We start from the raw sequence: 26,790 nt of genomic DNA, 5'->3' as shown, positions 1-26,790 counted from the left end.
AAGATGCATCAAATAGATGGGTGTATTAACCAATACATTTTTTTTCAATTTTAGCTTTTGGTTAAAGAAGTGACATCATACGTTAATGAGCTTCCTCACAATCGTTGAAGCTTTTCAAAAGTCCACAGAACCAGATTTATATTAGTGTCATGGTGTAAATTAGCATAAACATTGTAGCAGGCAACAACAAACAAACATTTTGATTATATGAAAGATTTTTAACCAGTTTCTAAACTTCTAAACAAAGATGACAGCGACCAGGGTGTGTTGTGGGTAATGTAGGCGGCAGAAGAAAATTTCTTGCTTCTGTTGCAACAATACTAATATTCTTTTAAGTATTTCAGTATGCTACTGACTCAACCATGGACTGTGTGTAAGATAGACAACTTGATGGCTTCCCAAAAGTGAAGCTAAAGCATCTTGATCGGCACCTGCTGCCTGGCTGTAGAAGAGGCCATAAAACCTGCCTCCTCCATGTTATCAGATTAGACATGGACCAAACTACAAAGTCAAAGTACACGACAAATACATTTATTCTGATGTTTGCTGTTATTTTAGATTGTTCTTATCACACTGATGTTTATCCAAGTGCTAATTTTCCAGTAAGTTTAGTTTGAATTTATTTGATGCAATACAAATGGGGTTAAACATCATGAGTGACACCTGAGACTGACTCATGGTTGGTCAAGCGTATGCATAGATGGGTCTTCTCTTTTGTAGCCTTAACCCCCCAATCAACAATATGCAGACTCTGGCTCCAAATTCACAAGATGGCAGCGTTCACATCCACGAAATTTTGGCTTAATTTCTGGATAAAGGGAGGAAGTGGAGAATATTGTCCATCTTTATTTACAGCCTCTGTTGTTCCAACAATAATCTAGGATTCCTGCTGAGAAATTATGAAGTACCTCTACTATAAGATTAAAATAAACGTATCTACGCATCTACATCTAACTGATCTTTCAAGCCTCAACAGTAAAGCCAAGTAACTGCACTTGAACTACAGCCCTTCAATGTCAGGTTATCACCACAAGGAGTCTCCATTGTTTCAACGTTGTCTTTATTTAGGTGGGTCAGTGTTCTTTAGATGAAGCTCTGTAATGCAGATAGATAATGTGGTGACAAAGAATTTTTTTGTGTGTGAATTAACTAAGGCTGAAAAATAAAGTGTCTCATATAATATTTTGTAGAGTACAAGATTTGATGTCCGAATACTTTTTGAATCAACTGTATTTAACTGGTATAAGATGATACGTTTTCTTCATCTAATCATTTCCCCTCTATAATGTTAACAAACTGTTATTATCTTTAGATATGATCAGAGAGAAAAAATACATTATTAAACACGTGAGAGTAAAAACTCACATCTTTCCAAAACCTGGAAATTTTATTTAGAGTTCAAGTCAGTCACATGCAACATTTTCCTAAAATGAATAAACATGAAATTAGCAAAAAACAAGAAAAGGAAAAAAAAGCACATTATTTTCTCCAAAAAAGCAATATACAAAAATAGAGCTTACAAATACTGTACAGCAATTGTCTCTAAAAATATTCTGCTGCAGAATTTTTAGTTTTACAAACAATGTCTGTGAGAGTCCACAAACATAATCAGTGTTAACAAAAAAAAGGGAAGGTGTGAGGGCAGAGGGAGGGGAGGGTTTGTTTGGACAAAGTGGGGGTCATTATTTGTGAGTTGGCGGGGAGCTACGAGAGTTACAGAGGAATAAATAACATCATACAAACAAGAAAGTTGACTTCAGGGAGGCAGTGATAGAGAATCTCACATGGTCTGGTTGTTGGAAGTATAATGTACCAATTAGTTTTTTTTATTCCGTCACTTTCTCCTCAGAGTACCAGTCATTCTTTCATGTGAAGTGACCAAACTATCGGATCTATTTATAATAGAGTTAATGGAGTCAGAACCAGCACTGACATCAACGGAGATTTTACTGGTGGGAACTAATTTATTACTATATTCTCAACTGGCTCAGTTTGCTTTTCTTTTTTTGGCTATAACTGTACAGACCCTCCTTCTTTTCTTTTCTTCAGGACTGTCCCTCCCATTGGCTCGGACTTCATTTTGAGTTGGCACTTCGTTTTGAGGGGGATCAGGACGGCACACAGGGGGAGGGAAATGTGGGGGGGGTACAGGTGGAAAGGCTGAAAAGTGTTTACTATCGAACACAACACTTAAGATCGCCCGAATGGCAGGAAGTGTTCAGCTGCCATTTAGTTTAGATGAAGGCGCCTTTCTTGTGTCCAAACGCACAACTACTGACATTACTGTCTACATACACTTAACAATGGTGATATCAGTGGCAACTGAACGCAGCATGCTTTCACATTGAATGTGCTCGTGTTTGTTTCTTCTCTCGTGGACCATACATTCAAAGACTCACCAGTTAGCAGGAACGTAGCTTTAAGACTTCTATTATTAGCACTGAGCTCAGAAATGTGTCATCAACGGGACAGTGGCAGAATCATTAACTTATGTACAGTTTTGAGGAATAATGCAGGACCACTCACTAGGCAACATTTGCAGTGAGAGGTTAAGTTTTATGAAACAGTCACAGCCTCGTCATAACCAAAGACTGAGAAGCGGGATGGTACCAAACTAAACAGAACACGACACACAACAGAAGGCCCTTATGTTGCATATTCAACATAAAACCACAACCTTTCCAGTGATCAACACACAGTCCAGTAAAGAGGTTGTGATATGGCCAATTACACAGCCCTGGTCTTTAGTTTTGTAATTGAGGCAGTTTTTGTTCAAATAAGGCTAATGTGGGCAACATGAGTCATATTTTGTATTTAGGCATTAATACTTTTCTCATCATTAGCGGGTCTAGCAAAGCAGAATGTATGAGGATCTTTTAGTGCACGATAACAACCAACTGAAATGCTTCACACAGCACAAAGAAATCCTGTTTTTGCTCTGAACCAAGTGTTGACATTTTCACTTCACTGCATGCTCTGAACCGTCCCGAAGGTTGTAGCAGTCGGGTGCGGGCAGACACTCAAACCACAGAGGTGAGAGTAACAATGCTTCTCTGCCATGGACAGTGAAACGCGTCACTGGTGAAACCCTAACATGTTGGGAACCTGTGCAGATATGTCCATAAAATGATTTAGTGTTGGAGAATAAAATCGTATTGGGATTATTGTGTTATGAAAGACACATATTTTATATATATTTTAATGTTTGAATCTGAGGTGCTGTTTATTCACAAATATATTTCAAGTTTTAGTTATTTTAATTATAAATTAGCAGGATTACACAAAAACTAATGGAATGGGACATGACCAAAGTAAGAAGGCATTGAATTTTGTTGTGGATCAGGGGTTGATTTTCACTTTCTTTAAAATTGTGAGATAGGACATCTTTCGACGTTTTTCAACATTTTGCAGTATAATCTGTGAAATAAGAATAATAATCTGTCATCTTGAAATAAATAAGACATGTTTAGGGGACTGATGCTTAGTGCAGTTTGGAGCAAAGCCAGATAAAAATCCAGATAAAGATTTGGATCTAGTAAATTCAAATGTGGTTTCATAAGGGGAATGTTGGAGGTACATTTGTTGTGTAGTTGTAGAGTGTAGTTGTGTTTTGTTGTTTATTTCAACAACAACACAACCCCTTAACAGCTTTAAAACTAACTACAACAGATATTTTTAAATGTGTCTAATGTATTTCATTGCAGATTCAATTTTTCAGTCAGTGGGACTATTTTTTTAATTTACGCTCAGATCACTGATTGTGCCTTTAAATATAATATTTGATTATCTTATAGCAGGTTAATGATAATCTCCCACTTATCTTAGGTTCATCACTGTGAAGCAACGTTTTTTAAGATGCCTTTTCGAATCAGCCCCACTACACATTTACTAAATGCTTCCAAAAAGAGATGAGGTCAAAAGAATGCATGCACAATAGCCAGGCTCAGGGTTACTGTGTGCGTATGGCACAAAACAAAAAGCTTCCCTGTACTGTACAGAAAGAGGGACGAAAGCACCAGAATACTGCAGCCAGAAAAGCTGAACTGTGTGTGTGTGTGTGTGTGTGTGTGTGTGTGTATGAGAAAGTGCTGCTTCATTACAATCTGCTGACCACTGACTCTCTGGCAGCCCATGTGAGGTGTGTGTGTGTGTGTGGGGGGGGGGGTGCCCCTCCCTCGGTCCATCCGTATGTATTTTACACAATAGTGTGTATATTAAGCAAAAAGATAAGATCAATTCAGCTGTACCAAGAAATTATAATAAATAAAAAAAAAATTAATAAATATAAATTCTCAGCTGAAGGGTAGAAGCAAAGAGGGAGTTCCTTCTGATCGCTTCCTAAAATGAACTGTCAGTACATTTCAAGCAGGATATGTGATTCTAGGTTAAGTTTCAAAATATCAAAACAGTTTGACTTTTGTTTCTTTATTTTGTTGAGTGTTTAGTGTCAGGCCATCCTAATATTCACACAGCTCTGCTTCAATAAAACAAAGCAATGCAGCAGCAGAGCAAAAATAAAGCCACGGATTGTTTTGTTTAATATTGCCTTGTTACTGGTGTTCGTTCTGTAAAACTGTTTTATGCAGCAGGTCATTCACATGAATACTGCTCAGATAATCACAGTAGTTAAATTTATACATTTTTATAAATTTATAAAGTTATAAATCTGTCGGAAAGGTCCAGACGTGTTTTTGTTACTTGTGCCTGTGTTGACAGCACATAACCTGTTTGACAGACAGCACTCACAAGATATTTTCCAGGTAAATTTGTTTAGTGAGATTAAAATGTGTTCACTGTATCACCGTTGTGTTTAGGCAGTAAGATAACAAAAGTATTATCACAATGCAAACATTGTTATGAATGACAAACAGTGTGTTAGTGTTCATGTTCTGGGTTTCAACACATTGAAATCTTTCACATTTAGTCAGAGGTGATTTGAGGTTATTGTCTCGTGTGTGCAATACGAACGAAACCATCGTCCAAATTTCCTGACATCTACCGGCATAAATATTGTTGTCCCTTTGCAATATATTTATATTTTTATAAAGATTTTGTTTAAAAAAAATCAATGTTTACTAATTTAAAACTGAAAACCATGTGGCTTTGCACTGTGCACAGAAATAATAGTTAATGGTAAAATACAAAAACATGACCTTGCTACTACGATCACTAGAAATTAAGTTTTGACTTCTTGTAAAGTGCTTATTAAATAAAAAAGAAAGAAAAAAATATATACTGTATATTTTAGCATTGTGTAGTTCTTGGCTTTTGTGTTTTTCTTCATCCAGGTCTTTAGCTGGTGTTCCCAGAAAAGTGCTTTGGTTGTGAAAAAGTTATTGACCACATCATGGCCGAGAAAGAAGCTTCTTCTAGATCAACTCTTCTTCATTGTCCGCGAAAAAGAAAAACATGAAAACAGTTGTCAGAGCTGATAACAGGAAATCCTCTACCAATGGAAAGACAACAGAGTCAACCGTGACCACCGCTTCAACGTTTCTGTTTGTATCTGTGCGGTAACTCCAGTTTCTCTGGTCTGTCCGCCATCTCATATCAAAGTGTACCTGTGCAGGTGAGAGTATGAGTGATAGGATGTGCGTGTCTGTGGTGTACTGTTTGACAGGATGTGAGACAGCTACACCAGGTTCTCGATGCCGGGCAGAGGTTGCTGTATCGGCACCGTGGGATCCGCGCTGCCTGCCTGCTGGGCGAGCTGCAACACGGGCATGTTGCACAGTGGGCACACTTTCCTCACCTCCAACCATTTAATGAGGCACCTGGGAGTAAGAGGGCACAATAGGGACAGAGTTCAGAGGATATAAGTTTTTCAGTTGAATATATATTATTATGTCATACTGCATTTTATAAACATTGATATTCGCATCAAGCTATAAAACACATGGGCAGCCGACTAGGGTTTTACACTGCAGGTGTGGTTTGATTTCCTTTGGATGCTTATGATTCTTTCTCACCATGAAAACGTGATGTGGTTAGTGAGTGTGACAGTTTTGCTTTTCTTGTGACCAAAACTGTAATGTAGTTGTCAATATGAGCTCATGAAAGTTGAGTAGTGATTTTTAAAAGCATTATAAGACATTATACATTATTCATGAAGGTCTTGTTTTCTAATAAGTATCAGAAACCAGCATGCTCACTGCTGAGACACACACACACAGACACAGACACACACACACACACACACACACACACACACACACACACACACACACACACACACACACACACACACACACACACACACACACACACACACTCACTCACTCACTCACTCACTCACTCACTCACTCACTCACTCACTCACTCACTCACTCACTCACTTACTAAAAGCAGTGTTTATACAGTAGATTCACTGAGCAGTGACCACTCTTGCTGCAACTGGGGGAAAAAACTAGGCCAAGGGAGGTGTCATGCTGATATAAACAACTCAGTTGAAATGATTGGGACACAGGGGGAGGTGTGCGATGAAGTTGGCTCAATCTTTCATGTCCTGTGTTGTTTCTAATTTCATACACACATATACATAATAATAAATATTCACTTTTTGTTCTTGTGGTTTAACACTAAACCAGATTAATATTTTCTTCATTGTAGCCACAGAAATGTCATTTTTGTCACATCGTCTCACTGTGGGTTAGGATTTGTCCTTCGCTCTCCTTCTTTCGCTGTACGTGTGTGTGTGTGTGCATGTACATGAAAGTCAACAAAACCTTATACTTACTTTCTGTGAAAGGCATGTTTACATGGACAAATCCCCAGCTCATCTTTCTGTTTGAACTCCTCCAAGCACACCGCACATATCTGAAAGGGAGACGGGGGAGTCAGAGATATTTTCAGAAGAAGGCGGTGCAACATCTTTAAATATGTTGGCTCCTCTCCAGTGTTTGGCACTCTCTGTCTTAATCCAAGTTTTGTGTTGTCGGTTCGAAACAAATGATCCAACTAGCAAAGGTCAAGCACGGGTGGAAGAAGACAATAGGCCAACATGTACAAAAGCTTGAAACAAACAACAGAGCAGCAAGTGATGCACTCACTAAACTGCTGGTTGACGGTGATAAAACAGGGTGAGAATCTTTACATGCAACTTCATTGTGAAGTTGAGAATATTTCAGGAAATCTCCTCAAACTAAACTTCATCCAGGGTCAGGGGTAACACTTTCATGAGAGGGCTTTTAATTTCCTTTTAGCCACAGAGATTTTCTCTTTCTCAGCTCTGTTTTATGGGGAGTGGACGAACAAATGAGGATAAAAAGAGCAGCATGTGGGCTCCTAGCTTTCTATCCTGAGGACTTTCGGACACAGAGCGATCCTCTGTAAAGACTTCTGCTTTGCTCTCTTATTGGTGAATAGATCCGTGTTTTTGTTCAGTGCCTTGTCTGCGATGTCTCACTCACAGTTGAGGTCCGAAACCTTTTGCCAACTTTTGACTGAAGCTCTTCCCCCTGATTAAATCAATTAATCCTGTAAGCTTTAGTCAAAGACGGTGCCAAAAACATGAGCTTAATTTTGTGGAAAATCATTACAAGATCACAAACTTGATCAAAGTTAAAAAGTTAACCTATGCCCATCAAGACTAATATGTTAAGATTCAAGGTTCAGAGGAATCAAATATTGTCAATGTCAAGCACCAAACATGATTTACAAGTTAGTGACTAAACAAATGCTGAGACCAAATAAGTTATAAAGTAACAGTCTTAAAAAACAATTGATCCAAATTGAACTGAGCAACAAAGTAAGAGTGAAAAGAAGAGAGGAGTAAAAGGCTCAGAATAATCCACATAAAAAATAAGTGGTAAGAATAGATACTAGTTAACTAACGTGTGTTAAGACCAATGTGTCCTCTCCCTCTAGATCTCGAATGATGAGGACATGTTGCCTGTCTCCATGGCAACACTTCTATATCAGTCACACTCACTTTCCTATTGCTCTCTGTTGCATAAAGAATAATTACCAAGTAAATTACAACTCAGTGCTTCTCATTTTCTCTGTCTTCAGATCCAAATCTGTTTGCGTCCATGTTTTTGTTTCCACACACTAATATTTCTGGTGAGAGAACGTTTACGTAACTCAGGCTTACAGGACACGTAAAGCGCCTGAAATCTTTGTCGAAGCACACACACATATGAAGCTGCTAAACCTTACTTTAGGGTCACCAATGTGTACATTCAAAATGCCACAATTACTATGATTTTCATGAGGCCCTCTGAAGATAACACCTTTACAAGACGTAGGTTTTGTGAAATTATCATGACCTTGACCGTGGACCATCAAATTTTACTCAGTTAATCCGTGAGTCAAAGTGTCTTTAACACATTTGAAGAAATTTGTTACATGTTCACTAGAGCTGTTGCCAGCCTTTTTCTATTACATCACCACATATTGATTCATATTTTCTGAACTTAATAATATAAGTATAGTGATAATAATATATAAGGAAAATCAAATTATTGGATTGTGCCTTTTAACATCTCCTTCATGCTCACAATTAAAGCAGTTGGTCAAAGTAGCTGATTAATAATTACCTGCTGTCTATAGGTAATACAGACACTGAAAACACTGCAAGACCAAACTAAATGAGAGGAAAAAAATGCCCCGCTCGTTTCTAGAGCACCATCAGTTGAATATTACCATAATTCTTTAAACAAAAGTATTTCCTGGTTGTTTGAGTACCTGCGGCATGTGCAGACTGTTTACGCACATGTACGCTTGTAACTGAGACTGTGATTAACTGCAATAAGCAGCTACTGTAAACTCTGATGCCATTTTGTATGACATTTTTTACGACAGTATTCATTGCACAAATCCTATGAGTGAGTTAAAGGAGGGCAGGGGTCAAACTCAAACTAAAAAAAGAACAGTGATCTCATAACTCCTGACTGCTCAGGTTCCACTTCAAACTTGAACATGGCTTTAGCAGTAAACTGATCCCATTTATCACTCTTGTTCTACGTACTCCTGTAAAAGACAGAATCTGTGCAGATCCTTTGGTGTGGGAGTCTTTAAAACTGGGTCATGCGGCCAGGTGGGTGTGTGTATGTTATTGTCTTTAAAAAAAAACACAGCTTGGTTATTATGTCACGGCCTTCACTCACATGACACCCACTGATGCTTTCTATCAGTTACACATAACATAAATAATAAAAAGCCTGAAGGGACACTGAGAAATTCCAACGCTGTTGTTGATAAACTGCGTTTCACCGTGTATTGGTGACATCATACTTGCACTGCCATGTCAAATGGATGGTGCTCTTGGCTAGCGATGAAAAGTTCTCTGCTGTGGAGCGAGTGCTGTTACTTTACATGCTTTTGGCTGCTTATAATTTTCCAACCAAGCTGAGCTGACACACAGCATTACGTAACAGTAACAGAAAAAACTAGGGAGGACCACAAGATGCTTGTTTTCACATGACGCTGTGTCAAGGCAAATTGGCTCAATGTTAAATGAAAGATAATGTGTGTATGTTTTGCAAAAACAAGGTAAAACCAATGAAACAGCTGAAAACAAAGGCCCACACATTTCCAGAAACCCTGAAGTCATAGAGCTGCACAGATTGCCCAAACAGTAGCCTTGAGATGTTCAAACATGACACATACGTTCCGTTCTGATGCAAACTACAAAACAGTGATTCGTACCTTTTAGAGGCTTTTATAGTCCATCTTGAAGCTAATGACCTTCATGGTCATGATACCTAAACTGCCCTTTCAGAGTCTCAGGCCAAAGCACTTTATTTTAAATCAATGAGGGCCGAGCACATTATGGGCCTCCTTGTTATTACGCAACCAAGAAAGGATAACCTACAGTAAGTGTATAGAACATTAAGCCTGAAGCTTTATTGAAATTAAGTAACTCATGACCAGTTCGTCCAAAATTGGGTGATATAACAGTACGGTCTCTACTTGTTAAGCTACATTACAGTATGTTCTGCCCTCTAGGTATTCTGTCTGTTATAAGGAACATTTTTTGCAGTTCAAGTGTCATCAACTGATAATAATTAAAGAAAGGAGATGAGTGCTTACCTCATGCAAATTTGGCTCTTTGACTTTTTCCTTCTGAATGACCTGAGAGGGACAATAAGAGACAGGGACAGATTAGCCACAAACAGATAGAACTAGTGTGTGATGAGAAATCGACCAGTGAGGCCAAATAAAGGACATAAAAAAGATAGGATTTACCATAACATAGCTGCTAGCAAGTGTGTGTGTGTCTCTGTGTGTGTACTTCATGAGCTTGATGGTCTTACATAACCCACAGAGGATTTGGGCAAGTTTAGCTGGCAGGTAATAATATACGCAGCAAAAAATACTTCAGTTATAACACTTGGTGATGTCTCTAGCACCTACCATGTCAGAATGTCAGAATGTGTGTGTGTGTGTGTGTGTGCACACATGACCAACTCTGAAATGCCTAGGTGGCTTTGAATGCTGTTATTGCATAATTGCAGGATATGAGAGTCATCCGTCACTCCCTCTTTTCAGCCTATACCCTCAGCTCTGAAACGCCCCCACTTTCTGAAACACCCACAGCTCTGAAAGCCCCCAGTAACTGTGAACCACACTTTTCCAGCAGAGCCACTTCAGCTTCCCTTCAGCTCAAGTGTAATTGAGAATATTTGGTATTACAGCTATGCTTGCCAAATACCCCTAACGATTTTTGAAATAGTTTAAATCCATTAAGCAGCAGAACCCTTGAAGATACTTGCAGCTTAAGAGGCAAAATAATTACTGCAACAGCTGAACAGACCTTTTGGGACAGGGGTGTGTGTGTGTGTGTGTGTGTGTGTGTGTGTGTGTGTGTGTGTGTGTGTGTGTGTGTGTGTGTCACTGGAGTGCTTACTTGTTTGTATGCATATAGCTCTTTGTGCGCCTGGTGCCGTAACCTGGGGAAACGTAAAGACAAAACATCTTTTTGATTAGTGATTGACCATCACCAGCAGCCAACATAGCAGAGACAGTCTATCCATACATCCTGGGAAAAAAGTGAGAAACACCAAACACTGATGTCATCTCCTTATAAATACTTTCCTTTAGGCACCAGTCTACGAATGGGCATTTAAATCTAAAAGTCTATACAGAGTATCATAATAATAATTTGACATACATATATATATTTGTATATATACTGGCCCTATCTTACAAAGATATATTCTGCCTCAGACATACCTCAGGCAAAACAACCATAAGTCAATAACTGGATAACTGTTGACTGGATTACAAATTGAAGACAGAAGTAAAAACATAACGATTAAATTAGACTTAGACATAAATTGTTAAATGTTTGTTTGCTTAATCATGCAATAGTAAGCCAAGATACATATTAACTGGCATCATTCTGGGATTGCATAATGACTTGATTTCTTGTCAAAACAAACACTGAACTATCTCCCAAAATACACAGGATCAGATCTTAAAAGTCAGGTTTATCGTTAACATCAAGCACTTGATTCTCAAACACTGCTTTTTTAAATGAGCAAAAGCAAAATAACTAAATGAATGAAGCAAGAACATGAAGTGATTCTAGATACTGAGGATGAGAACAAAATATATATAGAGAGAAAAAGGAAGAAAACAAGAGCAAGACAGATAAAAGAAATTCATAGGTTTGTAAGATTTACCTCCATAACAAGTAACCTTAACCTCTCGCAGCAGAGTGAGAGGGATCTGTAAAACAAGCAGCACAGTCTAGGAGAGAAACTGACATTTTGAAAGAGGTCAGCAGGTAAAGGTGCAGAGACTCCCAAGGGTAGGTGGGGACAAAGTGGACAAGAGTGACGGGGATCGTGGGTTACTGGTGTGGGTGTTGCAAAATGGCCCTTTGTAATAGATAAAGCAATGACTATATCATGTGAATGATTTGGGTAATTTTACATTCAGCAACTGCTTAGCAATTCTTAAGAATACACATTCATAACTGTTTATGTTGTTTTCTGCTTCCTCAGGTCAGAAGTGCTCAACAAAAACCCTTCACTCCTCCTGCCTGCTGCATTGCATATTTCACACGTGTGGCCTGAGGACTCATTGATAGAGGCGGTTGAGTATTTGTGTGAGTGACTTCCTTCTGTCAACCCGTGTGCATGTTTGAACATAACAACCCATCACATGTCAACTCTAATATGTTAAGTCCTCGTTCCCTTCAATCACCCATCTTTATTTATTTAGCCTCCAGTCTTACTAATTGTTTAAGACCAATAATTAGCAATGAGTCTTGTATATCTTCATGCTTGATGGGAGGTATGATTTAAGTAATTTCAGGCCTGGTCCTTTGGGAGACTGCATCTTTAGATGCCTTTTGCGGAGCAAATTTGCTCTTCTTTCACTTTTAATAACTAAATTGCAATATTGACTTTAAGTACTGAATCATGGTACTGCACCAAAGCGTCTCTCTCAGTTCGAGGGAATTGTGGGAACACAGTAACAGTTAACCTACTTACCATTTGCCCTGCAACATCATATGGATACAGAGTTTGCTGCTTCTCACTGTCTTAGATAGAAGATGCTGGACATTATTTTTGTTCAGTTTGTTTTTGCCAGCAGAAAACCTCTGCAGCAACCGCAGCCAGGACAATTTAACTAGACCAGTGGGGTTAAACAGAGAGGCAAGAGATCGACCAGTAACCACCTCTGATTTTTCTTTAGGGGAAATTATTATTGGATTACATACAAGTGTTGTATAAAAAGGGAGTTTTAGCAAGATGAATATAAATTATAATAAACAAGATTAAAACATCCGAATTTAACAAATATCTAAAAGTGAATTTAATTATATGATATATAATGTAGGAATATGGTGAGAAAATTAAAGAGGTGAAGTGGCACTTGGGGGGAAAATGGGGCTATTAATATTTTCTTTGACGCCAAGTGCCATGACCATGATAATGTTGACAAATTGAATCTCAGCATATTACTGTTTATACTATCGATTCAGTTTATCAAGTCACTAAATTTTGTATCATAACTACCATCTCCAAACTGTGCTGTTGAAACATTTTGCCTTTTTGTGAAAGAACTATAAGCAAACACATACAAAAGAAACACATTTCTAAAAAGGAAAACAGAATAGTCTTTTAGTTGAGACTCAGCTAAAAGCCATAGTGCCAAGTGTCATTCAGTAGTTTGTATAGAAAATATGATTGTTGTGCAGTGTGCAGACGTTACAGCAGTGTTTCTGCTATATATATTACTAAATACTAAGTTCTCATTAATAAAATACATTACATTGACTACACCTATTTATGAGGACTGGTGGATAATAGTGTGTGAGAATAACCATTCAGTGCTCATTATAATTTTCAGGTCTCACAGAAGTATTGGTACTGACAGCCTGCTTGTCAGAAGAGTACAAAGCCAAAGCTATTGTGGTCTTTCAAGTCAGACTGCACAAAATCTTCTTTGAACAAATACATGTGAATTGTGTACCTTTATAAAAAGGTGAGTTTAAATGAGGGTAAATACATTTGGAAAAATAACCTGTATGACACTTTTTGCCACAAACCCACACAAAAAAGCAACAACAAATAAATTTAAGCATAATTCAAAACTAAAGTGTGCATGGATGTTACCTTATTAAGTAGCAGCAGAAGAGGAGGCTGAGGATGAAGACAAAGATGGCTGTCCCAAACACCACAATGTAGATATTAAGGGGAAGGTTCTGGAACCCTATATTTGGCATCCTGAAACTGTAGTGTGGGAAATCGGAGCTCATGGATATTCTGGATGGAGGAAGACAAATGACAAACACCGCATAAGTATCTCCACAGACTAAATAAAACAAAAATGATTAAATGACACAGAGGTTTACTGTAACGAGGATACTTTAGTTTCTTGTTTTTGTTTTTTCAACGGGTGCACCTGTACATGCACGAAGGACACTCACAGATTCTGAGAGATAGGTACACAGACTAAAGAGTGAAAGATAAGTTCTCACATGAGGGAAACAACTGCATTGCATGACACAACTGCAGCTGAAACTATGAAGTCTTTCTTTCTGTGTGGATAGTAAAAATGATATGGACCATAGCATGAGCATGCAGTAGATCGATCCACAGGTAGTGCAACAGTGCAAGCAAGTGTGCAGCAAATAGTGCTGCATACACCAGCTAGAAATCTCTCATGTTATTATGGGAAGTGGAAATAGTTTTGGTTCATTATTAAACTGTGGTGGGACAAATTGGAATATGGGAGGCCGCCACAATCTAGATAACCAACAGGAAACTTTGTAGCTGTTAGCAGTGAGCAGAAAGTTAAACAGTTACTGGTTGATGGTAAACATGAGGATTTACTCACCGTGACTGTGACAAACAGACAAATTCCAAACTAACATCCGGTTCGCTTGTGGATGCTAACAGCCTAATGGGCTAGCTTCTGTTAGATGCTTTGTTATTGCCCAATATAAATAATAAATAAAATATCTATTCGGAGACCAGCATGGCAATTCTAAACTTATTAAAAAAACTAAAGTAATGTGTTACTGAAGTGAATCATTCTTTGTGCCACCTCTAATGACGAGACATGGGGAGGAGAGGAACAACTTTTATTTGTTAAACCCCTCTTGTGCCCCTCCCATTCCAAAACCCCAACAGCTTAACTCCTCTTCACTCTGCTGGACAGTGGAAAGTTTTGTGGGTTTTGCTATGGCCACAATCCCCTCCTGCTCATGATTGCATCATGCCTGTATCACAGTGACTCAAAACTTTGCTCTCAGTTATATAAGGGAGGTGTCTCAAAATGGGACTCTCTGAAAATTATCCTCACAAGCCTCAATATAACATTCATGACAGGCGCATCAATGCTGAGCCACTGGTCTCCCCTAAAACGAGTTGGCTCGGTGTCATGTGGCATTTAAGATCTACTTGATTCTGTCTTACTTTACACAAGAAAAGCGTTCCTGGTAAAAACAGCTGGCTCGTGATATCAGACACCATGGATGACAGCAGTGGTAATTTGAAGTTCACTTCCATATATTTCAGTGTCTCACTCTGACTTCCGTATTACCAGATGGGTTTCTTTTTTATTTTTTTATCTTACATACAAAGAGCTCTCACAAAGAAAAGATGCAGTCACTAGTAATCAGAAGTCAAAAAATATGGGTAAAGGGCCACAAAATGGTTTGGTGCTGTTCAAATAAAGCACAGTGTACATGTACTGAATGTAAATATCAGTGGTATGTTTTGCTGAAGTTTGAGCCAAAATAAACAGTCAAAAGACTGAACCATCACATCCATGAGGTTCATGTGGAGGCTGGAAGACTGTGTCCTCACGACTTGGAGCTAATGTGCTATCTTCACGAAACAGCAAACAAGAGGTTATTAAACACACAAACAAAGACACAAGAGCTAAAAACAAGTGTTTCTGACAGAGGCTGAAAAGAGGAGCTGCAGCAATGGACAATATGAGGAAAGGAATGTATTTTCTGACCACTGGAGCAAACCCTTTCAAGTAGTATGACCAGTTAAAATCCTGACAAACATGTTGCAGAGCAAACACTTTCCATACACTTAGGTGTCTCTGGCTACAACAGTTTCACTTATGTAGCCTCTGCATTTAAATACTATGTACAGGTATGCAAGTTTACCCCACAATAAAATCACAGTTAGCCTGACAGACAGGTGATTCGCTTGTTACCTAGCAACAGTAAAAAAGGACACAAACTAAAACTCACTGCACTGGTGGTTTTTTCTGTATTTCTGTGTATATATATATATATATATATATATTCAGTGTCAGAACTCTTTGGTTTGTATGTCCCTGGTATCTGAACTTGGAGTGGACTGTCATACCACCTGTGTCTCTGGTATGACAGTCCTGCATAAATCAGATGGGATAGACATGTGTGTCAGTCAGGTGCCAAGTGTTAGTGATGTGTTGGTATGTCATTGCAGATATGCTGGTCATTGCAAATGCAGGTTAGACTGAAGGACAGATAGTCTGTTTCCCTGCAGCCCCCATATAGTATCAAGATTCGCTGACCTAGAGGATCTTGGATACATCAAGCAATCTAGAAATCCAACCCCTTTGCAGTAATAAACCCACATACCACAAAAAGTTACAAGATGAGCCCAAGTGTACTGCCAAACTGCGGCTGCAGCAGGATACTAAGTATTCTCCAATGAGAACAAAGCCATTAGGACATTGAATCATACAATAAATATATAGTTACTGTTACGGAACAACTACAGACAGGAAATAACAAACAATGCCCTGTATGAGTTTGTGGAGAAACACAATAAAAGCAGATGCATATATACACAATGGGTCACTGAATGGTTTGACAAGATGTAAACAATGAGAAAATGTGATGATATTGTGAAGGTGTGTCACATGGAGGATAATACAGGATTATGCAGAAATGTGATGACTAGGCAACAAACAGCACCCTGTGGTTGAAAAAGGGCAGGCGTGACTTTCATCTGTTCTCCTCATCCCACAATCTTTTGCAAGCATCTGCCTTTCTCAGTCATTTTCACATGGCCTCACCCAATTGCATAACCAGCAACAACACCACTCACAGCACGTCATTTATGGGAAATGAGTGAGAGGGTGAATCACACTTCACTGTGCACCGTAAAATTTTAAAAAGGCAGGGAAAAGAAGGGGCATTTAAACAAGCCATTTAAACGTGCCACTAATAAGAACTACGAGCCCAACAGTGGGACATAGAAAATTATTAGGTCACCAAAGTTAAAGGTCCTAGTAAATCAAAACACACTGTGAAACTCCAAAATGGAATAACACATTATAGTAATTTTGTACCCAAAAAAATGAAAAGTGGTGTTTTGGTGAACAAGTCTTATTATTTTTAAGTATAAACACTGTTAACACACTTGATATCAGTTTTCATGACCTCTTAATTAGCCATGTGGATTTTATTTTTATTTTGGGGAAGTACCTTGTGACATATTTGATGGTAGACCTTGTACTAACTCAGAAAACATATGCCTCCAGGGAAAGATGCAGAAAGTGAATGACTTCTAGTGTTCATCATACTATTGAATATCAAGGGTATGCTAGTTTTTCGTATATCTGGACATGAAAAATAATCACAATATACACAAATGCATGTAAAAGCAGCTTACGAGTAAATATCTAGAAACATATTCTGTCAGAAAAAAACGATTGAGTCAGTGCTGCAGGATAAACACAACGTCCCTCATATTTTACCGCTTTCTATTTAGGTCACTGAACTTAATACACACCACTCTTCTACCTGAGGCTGAGAAACAGGCTTGCATACAAATTACATAGAGACATTTCAGGTGAGAGTATATGCTTTTCATTTCTAATGAAACCTTCACAGAAGAAATCCCCTTCATGTGCTGCAGGCTTCCATGTGAACTTTAAGCTGGTAAACCAAAGACCATTGCAGTGCTACACTTTTCCATCTGTTTGCTGGTAGTAGTTTCACTTTTCATGTTTGATTATCTCTGACCGCAGCCATAAACACTTTCTGACCTTTCCCAGTGAGTCATCACTTAAATATGTAACAGACTGGTTTCAATTTGACAGGGGCTTTCATTTTTAAAGATAAATTCACATCTCATTTCAGTTTGATATGGTATCAGCCTCACATCAAACTATGTAGATAAATATAGAGAATATAAAATCCCACTTTTGTAAGACCTCTTATTTTTAAAAAATGGACTAAACTTTAACCAAGCATACTTTGGTGGATGTAGAGTTGCAACAATGTGGTTATAAATCTATGAAAATAAAGTTATTTGGCAAATCAATTAATTGTTCAATTTCCAAACAAATCTGAAAATCTGAAAAATATTGACGTTATCATACCTTACCATATCAATATTTTGGGTTCTTAAGTGCTTGTCAACCATTTCTTTGGGAAATAGTGAAGAGCACTTCATGTTTTCATAATTAATATTCAATGTAATTGATTAAGAAACCAAACTGCAGATTAATTAAAAATAATCATTGGTTGCCCACAAAAATGTTGATGATAAGGTTAATATATGACCGTCCTTTCAAGACCAATTATCTGACCTTACATCTCAGATTGATCATGGGTTCTGTGAGTCATTTCCCCACTACACATTAGCCAGTAACAATGTAGCCAGGTTAGAAAAAAACTGATACAAATCATATAACAGCCATTCAATCACTGAGACCTACATACATGATGGCTAGACACAGTTGTAGAACGCTTGATTCTTTCAACAGACTACTCAACAATAATTCTTTAACATCCAATCAAAGGACGCTCCTTTTCTCCTTGCTCAGCCATTACAAAACACATACATCATACAGGGTGAGGACTGTGGAGCTTAATCAAACATAACGAACATGCTGTTCATCCACCCATCATACTCTTCAGAACTCTTCTACAATGTGATCATTATCAATAATAGATTGAACATTGTAAAACACTTGATGACCTCTGAATATGTTTGTAATGTGAGAAAATGGAGTTCAGGTTGCTGCTGAGGAATACTGCCATTAGGAATAAGTAGCCTTTGTACATTTTGTATTTTTAAATTGGCTTCTCCAAAAGAGTTCCCTTTAAAATATCAAATTCCATTTAAAACAATCCTAAAATATCATCTCTGTTGAGGATTTACATGTGATCAGCCGTCAACATCACATTCACAAGATGCAGTCAGAATAAGAAGTGGAAATTTCCACTAGCAACCAGGGCTGGCCATGAGATTTGCACATCTGAAACTTAATATGCCAAAGGGCAGCAACAAACACCAGCGCCTGAGAGGCAGAGCAAGAGACTCCTCAAAATGTGCTGGCTGTGGGAACTGAAATATCCATAATCATGATACTGACTTATATAGCAAATTTTTAGCACAGCAACATGGTTTTGACTTCATACATCTGAACCCATGCTATACAAGCTATTAGTGATATCAGCCTTTTTGGCAATGTACATATGGCCTCAGTGGGTGTCACCCTGCGATACATTAATAAAATGATTAATGTAACAATAAATAATGAAACCATTTACATCTAAGAGGCTGTCTGATGTGTTTTTCTCAACAGAAAATGAAGTGTTGCCTCTTTAGGACTGAACATAGGGTTCCACTGGTTCTGACAAGGTCAGTGTTTATGCTGGAAATGATCCTTACATGACAACATTAATGTGTACACACACAAGGTACATAGTACATGTAGTGCTCCCCTGACTATCTGACCTAAAATGGAAGACCAAGCTCCAGTAGCTTCCATTTATTGTTCTTTTACAATATGTGGACCATATTCAAAATGTTTTCTCTTTCTCTTTCTCTCTTACTTTGAAAAACTATTTTCTCCATTTGAATTCTGCGATAATGCACAGAGCTGGATTATGCCTCCTCCTGAGATGAATAATGATGATGATATTGATGATCATGCACTCCATTACTTACTGTATGAGAGTAGCCGGTAGTGTCTCCACTTCAAGCCCTGAAATATGCATTACAAAAAGCTTGTTTTCCTGGGCCACGTCCTACAGTAAGTAGGTCGCTCTAACTATGACTGATGTTATGGAGATGTGGGAGACACAAGACTTGAGTAGAGCTGACACGGTCAATGTAATGTCAGCTGCTTATAGAATTCTAATGACATGATTTGCACAATATCACACAATGTACTCTCCAGCCCATGCATTGGTGTATAATAAATGGTGCATGTTATCATAATCTTACTGGGAAATGTATTCATCAAAAAGCTTTTGCTGAAGGCACTGGTCTTTGTGTCACACTAACTTTATCAGTAAATGGTTATTCCTTACATGCAATCTGCCTTTAATAAGAAAGGGGTGTAACGGTAGATGCATCCCAACCAAATTTTTTTTGGCCTTTCGGTTTGGTACACGTGTACCAAACAAATGCAGTGAGTCCAAATGCAGAACTTATTTGTGTACGTCTCAAATTCCGAGGGACAAGTTTGGCCGAAGGAACGGATGTGCTGTAGGCTCGTGGTCATAGTAACCGCAAGACAGACAGTGTGAAGACCCTCCCTCATCAATTAAGTCTGTGTGGGAACACACACACAGTTTCACAGTCAACTATAATGACGACGGACGTAGATGAGTGGATCGTACAAAAGCCACATGCCAACATCCACTAACATTGGGAATAAAACTGACATCACTAGGACGAGGAAAAAACGAGTTCCATGCAAACCCAGCTCCCCGCCGCATTAAAGCTGCCACTTGCAAATAATTCAGACCATGTCAAAGCAATAAGAAACGTTATAGGTGCTTTTATCGCAGCAGATATGCAACCGTTCTCTGTTGTTGAGAACACAGGATTCAAACGTGCAATGAACTTAAACGAGCCCCATTACAAACTTCCCTCTCGTCTGCATTACAGCCAGCAAGTCTTACCATCAACATCTTACCACCAACAAAACTATCCTCGACTTGTGAGGCTGTGAGAATAAGTGTTTAATTGATTAACTATCATCTTGTCACTATGTTTAATCAATCCCTATCTAGCTGGATATGATAACTTGTAAAAGAAGAATATAAACTGTCAAACTATCAACAGCCCACTAAAACATACAGACTGTGAAAGAGGAGAGGATTAATTATCAACTGAATTCTTCTAAATGGAAACAAAAAGAAAAACGTTTCTGTATTTGCTCTTTCCCCCTCCCCTTGAAGCCCAAGTGGACTCTGACAGTAACACAAGCTGACACAAACAAGAGGAACTGACACACACAGCTGTCTCATAGCACTCTTGTGTGCGTATCCAGTGCTGCGCTTCTTCCTTAAAGTTTTGTCTTACTTTCAATGCTCCATGTCACCTCATAAACATTCATTATCTGAATGTCAGGCCTTTACTTTCTTTTCCACCTAATTTTCTATTCTAACTTGTGTCTGACATTTAAAAAAAGAGTATTGAATTATTTAATTTGAAAATAAAATAGTATTCCCAACTGTATGTCTTAACAAAATGATTCTCAATTTGTAACTAGCCTAATCTTATTCAGTGTCTTTTTATGGCTACCTGCTTTAGAGAAATAGGACCCTCCTTCTACAAAGTACAGGGTCAGAGTCACTAAAAATAAAACCTGCAGTCATGTGAGGGTGAGTAAGTCAAGCTGAAGCATAAAAACAACCTGCACCCAAAATCTGTTTTTTGGGTTATCTGTTACTGACCTGTAAGAAATAAACAAATAGTATAACCCAGACAAAACTGAGCATACAGTGATATATAATTCACATACTTTGACTAAATCTAAAATATTCTATGATCTATTTTCAGACATCAAGAGTGCAAAAAACACAGTAAACAGTTTTTAACTTAATCTATTTGGGAAATGAGTGCTTGAGGTGACCATGTGTTGTATGCTTGAGTCCAAGAGCAAAAACCTAATGAATAGTGCGTCTGTTTCTTTTATTGACATTCTAGCTGCCACCAACAGTCACACTATGTCACAGCTCAAGCTAACAAAGTAAAAGGTGTCATCACTAAAGGGCTTCAATGGTGATTCTTTGTGGGTGGTTATTATCATGAAAATCTACCTGGACCACACCTAAGCAAATTGCATGTTCAGCAATGGTTAACTTCTGAAAGTTAAAGCCTGAATAAAAAACAACACAAAGGGTAATTAGATTTATTATGGGTTTACAGCTCACCCACCCGTTACATTCAGCCACCAGTGACAGGCGCCTGACCTAAAAGCACTCAGTAGGGCACATACCTCAGCAAAGGCCCAATGCTCCCCTAAAATTCAATCAAGCTGTATTAAATTACACATACTCCATAAAAGATCGGTGAATAATTCCAAGAGAAAAAGTCAAAAAATGCCCTATCTCCAAATGATAAAGAAAGTGATACACATTTCTGGGCCTGTGTGGTTAGGGTCAAGATCTGGGCCAAAATTTTAAGGGAACCTTCTTAGCCATTATTCAACCTCGACGGAGATAAAAAAAACTCCTCATGCGCTTTCCAACTAATTCTGCATAATGTATTGTAATTATATGCAAGCACTGGTTGTACTGAAGGAGTTTGAGGAAGTCAGAAGGAGCACTCTTGGACCACCCATGTCTTAACTGCTGCAACCTTCAAATTGGCCTTAACCATGCCAAGTAATTTGCATTTGGAACATGCTGGACAGTTTAAACAGATGCTAAAATCTGTTATGTAATGTGGTATTTGAATATTAAACCTTTGCCTTCAATGTGACACAGAAGTGTTGTTTCTAAGTTCCTTACGCCTCATGAGTGTTCAGCACACATTTCCTGTGGAAAATTACACAACTAGTATTAACACAGAAGTAGTATGAAGTTACATCCCCCGAGCTGTAGATGACTAGTTGTCTTTATAAGTGGGTGTTCACAAGCTTGGTACCAGCAAGATAATCTTACTCTAAATAATCCTTTCACCAACAGGAGGGTGGTTTTATATTTGGTAATATTTGGTGTCAAGAGAGACAGCTCACCCCCAGGACATTTTGCAGAAGTCTCCTAAATACCAGAACAACCATTAACATTCATCTGTTAGAAAAACTGGGAAGTCAGAGGACAACCAGCACCACACCATCACAGAAACAGTTGAGTGAGTTGCTGTCTGCTTTGGAAAGTTTTTGACTGACAGATAAGTAGACTTGATCCAAAATCCCTGTCAGATGGTCAGTCAACTTTCTAATGTCAGAATGGGGAGTTCTGACCATTTCTGGAAGTTTCTGAAAAAAACGGCATTTTCGACATTCACATCCACTTCACGTTGTGATAGAGAAGCTTTTCACCCTGTCTTCATGTATGGCCATTTAAGTCAAGTATTTAGCACATTTGATTTATGATGTGTTACCATATGCAGCTTCAATTCAAGTATAACCTAGCCTTCGGGTACTTTGGGGGGTTATTCCTGAGACTGTTAGTTAATTAGGTTTCCACCAAAGATGTGGTAACTCAGTGATTCATTATTTTTATGTATTAAAAAAAAGTAGGGTTGCATTCAGCCATGTATTTGATCTATATTCCCTTGTCTGCTTCTTAGCGAGTCTTAGTGTGAATAATAACCTCTGTTTTGAAAAGACCTGCATAAATAAAGTCTGCTTGCTTCACTTATCGAGCCCAGGAAATTCAGACAGATTACCAGTTAATATTCTCTCTGTTTTGGACAGGTGGTGCATCGACATACAGGATTTTCAGTGGTACATGTATCACTGTTTTTTTGCAGTGTGGTCCTCAATAAGCTGTACATGGATCCAATCATATAACAACTTTCAATACAAGTAAATTTTATTTTTAGTCAAAAATCATGAATCGGTATGAAACATGAAACCCTCTATCCTCAGACCTTTGACAAACATAAAACCAATGTGTACAGACAGAATGTTTCCCTCTGATTCAGGGAAACTGTACATTGTCATGATTACTTAACTGCTGACTCAACAACAAGTGCACTGCAAAGTTCATCCACAGTTCAGTAGTAACACCACTGATCAATATATTCTGGAAATTGAGTCATGCGTCCAGGGCCATGGATGGTTTCTGCGTCAGAGGTCAGAGCACAGACAGTTAAACAAATTTGAACTTTTGCCACATGTCTCCGAGGCGGGTCCAGCTAGTACATGTAGACATTCTCTGAATACTTGATAACTTATTGATAAAAATCACCACTCTATTTGTGCTGCATTGTGAACGTTGGTAAGGCCATGTGTACAGAGCCATCCCTGGTATCGCACTCGGAGGCCAATGGGCAGAAAGTTCCATAAATTTGAACTTTTGGTGCAGTCCACCATCGGCTATATAGGTCAACAATCCCCTCTCGCCTCTATCAGAAATCTGAGAGAATAACTTCAACAGCTTTATGATCTGTTTTTTATGATCTGTCAGAGGATTCAATTGTGTCCTTACATATATTCTGTTTATAGATGTGGTTAAGACTATTTATTTGGGGGAAGGACACTCCCAACTTGCCATGTGCCTCCACAAGAACCAAGGCTGCAACTAACACCAGAGACCATAGGCAGTCATTCTCATCCCAGACCAGCACATCAGTGGTGGGTGTCACACAAAAAGAAAGTTTGATTGTGCATGTGCGCATTCAACGTGAATAGACTCATACCTGCACTGTTGCCAACTAATGCCCACTGAGGATTAGCGTGTGAGGGCTGTGGTGTTGTTGCAGCAGCTCACACAATGCGGTCAGTGTTGACGGAAACGCAGAGAAAGCCCCACTGTTTCCCCAACCACTGTTTCCCTCGCTGGTCGAGCAGAGGTTTAAACCGCAGCGGCTGCATGTCACCGATGACGAAGGATGTGCGGTTTCAGACGGTGACAGCCACCGTTATACTCGGGCCCTAATTGCAATAATTCCACATGTTGTTCATGTGTCTCTGGCATCTTTCTGTCGCGGCTAACCGATCCCTGGTGTGGTTCGATCGCGGGGTCTCTGCAGGATGGGGCGACAGCTGGGCGTGGGCTCGGTAGCTAGCAGCGTTAACGGCTAACCGTAGCTGCGACTGGCATAGCTTCACTTAACGTTACCGAGTTGGTTAAAATAACATGAACCGTTTAAGAGGTGAGGTCAACACAGAAACACCCGCACATCTCCCATGGAAGTTACATTTGTTAAATGGTATATATCGACCCACGAGGTGAAATGGTTTGTAAATGACACGTTTAACCGACATGTGATAGCGTCAGTATCAAGTTTGTTAATTAACGAGCGATGGTTTAAACGGATGTAAAGACAGAAATTGAACCATCCACTCACCGGCGTTTCCCTCAGCCCCAGGAGCAGTTTCGTTTTCCTGCGGTGTGTTTCTTCACTCGCCCGGGCTAAAGCCGAGCACCGTCCAGACAACAACAACCGAAAACAGCCGCTTTATCTTGGCGTTACCGAGCCGCTGCTGCAGGGCGACCTCATCACAGAGCTCCCGCTGGTGACAGTGGAGGGTCGCTGGGTCTGGAGAGAAAGAGAGAAACTCGACGGTGTCGCGGATGAAATGTGAGTCGTTGGCAGAGAGGCAGGGGGTCCCGGGGAGAGAGGGGGCTTCTCTTGTCGTGACGTTCCACTCCTGAATTATCAACCACAGCACTAATGGTTCCTCCTCGCTGGAGATCTGCTGCTGCTGCTGCACGTAAACGTCTGCGACCAGCTCACGACCACCAGAGGCTTGATCCCACCTCCTCCTACTCCTCCTCTGGGTCAGCCCCGCGTACACACAGGCCAGGGCGGGTAAGAATCCTGCGGGAGGGAGGAAAACGTGTACGTGGACAGTGATGCTGGCCAGCCCGAGAGAGAGAGGAGGAGGAGAGAGAGAGAGAGAGGCAGCAGGAGAGACAGAGAGAGGAGGAGAGAGAGAGAGAGAGAGGGCGAGAGAGGCAGGAGGAGAGACAGAGAGAGCGAGAGAGGCAGGAGGAGAGAGAGAGGAAGAAAGAGAGAGAGAGGGGGGAGAGAGAGAGAGGAGGTGAGAGAGAGGCAGGAGAGAGAGAGAGGGGAGAGGCAGGAGGGGTGGGGGAGGAGAGGGAGAGAGAGAGAGGAGGCAGGGGGAGAGAAAGAGGAGAGGGAGAGGGTGTGTGTCTATGGTCACGTAGCTGATTGCAAGTGATCGTTCAAAAATAATGGTTCATGTTTTTAACTGGGATGCAATGCTGGAGGAAACCACATGAAAGCATCACAACACACTTTATTGATCTTGGATTTCTTATCAACACATCAAAGCTGTTTCCATCATATTCCACTCCACGATCACTGAAGTCCAGTAAATCACCTGTGCTCCCTCTGGAAGAAGGTGGTCCAGAAAGCAAAAGGCATCATAAACCATCATAATCGTAGTCTCAAGGGAATTTCCTGTCATGTTCTCAGGCCGGCGCTATTACGTGCCTGCAGCTTGTAAAACAAACTGTGACTCTAATTCCTTCATTCCTTCTGCTATCCGGTTACTAAATTCTTAAAGTTGATGATTTGTTGTGGATTTGTGCACTGCTCACTGTCATGTTGATGTCTGATGGTGTCTTCTAATTTATTTATTCTTATTTGTTGACATTAAAAGATGCCTTGTTAGAAAGTGAAAGCACTAAAGAGGTTTGTGATGGTTACTTGAATTAATAAATATCACTGCGCTTAGTGGCAAAGTGCATAAAGGTTATTTTTACCACAAGGAGCCGTTACAAACCGTTACATTTGAGGGTATGGTTGAAATAGCTGAAGCAGTGTTTATTCATGCCTGTCTGCTGAATGCTGTTTTTCTTTCTCAATGATGATGATGGTGATTCTCTCGTCATTCATCAATGTCTGAGATTGAGAGACATGCAAAGCACTAATATCTACAAAGTGCCTCATTAAATATGTCTGGATGTCACAGCTATTTTAGGGCTATTATTCCAAGTGATGAAGTCGATTACAGTACAATAAAACATGTCATGTGACATCTGGGAATAGACCATGATAAGCATGCGCTACAAAAATAAACACCAGAGGTTTAAATAACTTGAATGGAGTTTCAGATAATTTTACAAAGGAATTCAGACTCCAATTTTGGATTTCCTTTACAGCTAAGAGACTTCGGCAAACAGTTATAAGTCGGACACTCACCTTACAACACCATTTCCCCAAATTAAGAACATTCATTAACTAGTTAGTCTCTATATCTTCAACTTTGGGTGACTTATAGATTTAATATCAAAATATTTGAAAATGAGGCATCCAAATTGCTGATCTCTGTATTTGCTAAGTTCTCCTATCTTGTAGATGACACGCAGCCTGTTTCAAATTGTCAGTAACAAAAACATAATCAGCTCTCAATACTCCCTTCAATTTAGACCAATGTTCTTGTTTTACTAGATAAGATTTGTTTATTAACTCAGAACTATATTGAGTT

The 26,790-nt window shown here is 39.3% G+C and overlaps 1 protein-coding gene across 1 annotated transcript; it reads right to left on the bottom strand.

Annotated features, from left to right (window-relative positions):
* Window positions 1-1,361: 1,361 nt before the first annotated feature.
* On the bottom strand, window positions 1,362-25,313 carry rnf24 (ring finger protein 24). The gene is made up of 6 exons (XM_069530926.1): window positions 24,681-25,313; window positions 13,572-13,721; window positions 10,850-10,892; window positions 10,033-10,074; window positions 6,737-6,816; window positions 1,362-5,774 (listed from the first exon to the last, which is right to left on the bottom strand). The coding sequence occupies exons 2-6, from the start codon at window positions 13,712-13,714 to the stop codon at window positions 5,633-5,635; spliced, it is 450 nt and encodes a 149-aa protein (XP_069387027.1). The 5' UTR covers window positions 13,715-13,721; window positions 24,681-25,313; the 3' UTR covers window positions 1,362-5,632.
* Between the last annotated feature and the right edge of the window lie 1,477 nt (window positions 25,314-26,790).

The sequence above is a fragment of the Paralichthys olivaceus genome, chromosome 8 (assembly GCF_024713975.1).
Source record: "Paralichthys olivaceus isolate ysfri-2021 chromosome 8, ASM2471397v2, whole genome shotgun sequence".
NCBI lineage: Eukaryota > Metazoa > Chordata > Actinopteri > Pleuronectiformes > Paralichthyidae > Paralichthys > Paralichthys olivaceus.
The sequence above is the reverse complement of the archived record's forward strand: the minus strand, read 5'-3'. Positions and strand labels throughout refer to the sequence as shown.

Bases quoted from the DNA above. Each gene is read 5' to 3' on its own strand.
- rnf24 (XM_069530926.1), bottom strand. From the start codon at position 13,714: ATGAGCTCCGATTTCCCACACTACAGTTTCAGGATGCCAAATATAGGG. The intron at 10,075-10,849 runs GTAAGCACTCCA...TGTCCCTCTCAG, and splicing joins AGCTATATGCATACAAACAA to GTCATTCAGAAGGAAAAAGT. The intron at 5,775-6,736 runs GTAAGTATAAGG...TCTTACTCCCAG, and splicing joins AAACATGCCTTTCACAGAAA to GTGCCTCATTAAATGGTTGG.